The sequence below is a fragment of the Sphaeroforma arctica genome (assembly GCF_001186125.1).
Source record: "Sphaeroforma arctica JP610 unplaced genomic scaffold supercont1.11206, whole genome shotgun sequence".
Classification (NCBI taxonomy): domain Eukaryota; class Ichthyosporea; order Ichthyophonida; genus Sphaeroforma; species Sphaeroforma arctica.
This window is the reverse complement of record NW_014029352.1, coordinates 1-854: the sequence shown is the minus strand read 5'-3', so window position 1 is coordinate 854 and position 854 is coordinate 1. Positions and strand designations below refer to the sequence as shown.

General features: G+C 39.2%; 1 protein-coding gene across 1 annotated transcript; it reads left to right on the top strand.

The window, feature by feature from the left end:
• Positions 1–503: 503 nt before the first annotated feature.
• SARC_17566 (hypothetical protein) lies at positions 504–700 on the top strand (the record flags this gene model as incomplete). The annotated part of the gene is made up of 1 exon (XM_014288342.1): positions 504–700. A coding segment is annotated over one exon (197 nt), but the record flags the coding sequence as incomplete, so codon positions are not given.
• Between the last annotated feature and the right edge of the window lie 154 nt (positions 701–854).

The window sequence follows — 854 nt, the reverse complement described above, 5'->3', positions numbered from 1 at the left end:
GGTATATAAAACATATTCACATATATATCCACTACAAACCTGGAACAAACCGGATCTTCGCAATCCGAGAATGTTGTGCGGAACGGAGCAACAGGATTTTGTGTGAGGTATGTCCACAGCAATTCTACGTACAGGTTGGCGCTATGGTCTAAGATTCCTGGGCCTCTCCATCCAATAAATACCTACAGGGAGAAGAATATAAATATATACATAAATATATGAATACATAAACATATTGTATATATGTATAAATATACATGAGTATATACAAATGGCGGCGAGATTGAGAGGATCCAACCACTCGTTGTCAAGTTATGGCGTGTCCCCAACATCGGCCCCAACATTTGAGCTTTCCGCCCCAACATTCAATGGCGCGACAATCAATGAAATCTCATGAAATGGAACATCCCCAACTAACTTCGATAGCAGGTCGATTAAACTCGAAGTTGGGGGTGTTCCATTTCATGAAATTTCATTAAATGCCTCGCCACTGAATGTTTGAGAGGAAGACCCAAATGTTAGAGCCGATGTTGGGGACACCATAACTCGACTACGAGAGGTTGGATCCTCTCAATCTCGAGGCCATTTGAACAGCAAGGACGAGCTTTTGAAGGGGCTAGCCGCTGCCACAGCTTCTGACCCTTCGATCGTGTCTCACGTGGCCGATATACTTCCTATACCGAAGAAAAAATTATTCTGAGCCGGGGTTCGAATCTCGGACCCACTGGTTTACCAGCCAAACATATAAATATATAAATATATAAGTATATCAATATGGAAATATAAAAATATATAATTATATACATACTATTTATTTAAATATCTAAATAAATAAATATATAAGTATAGAAATA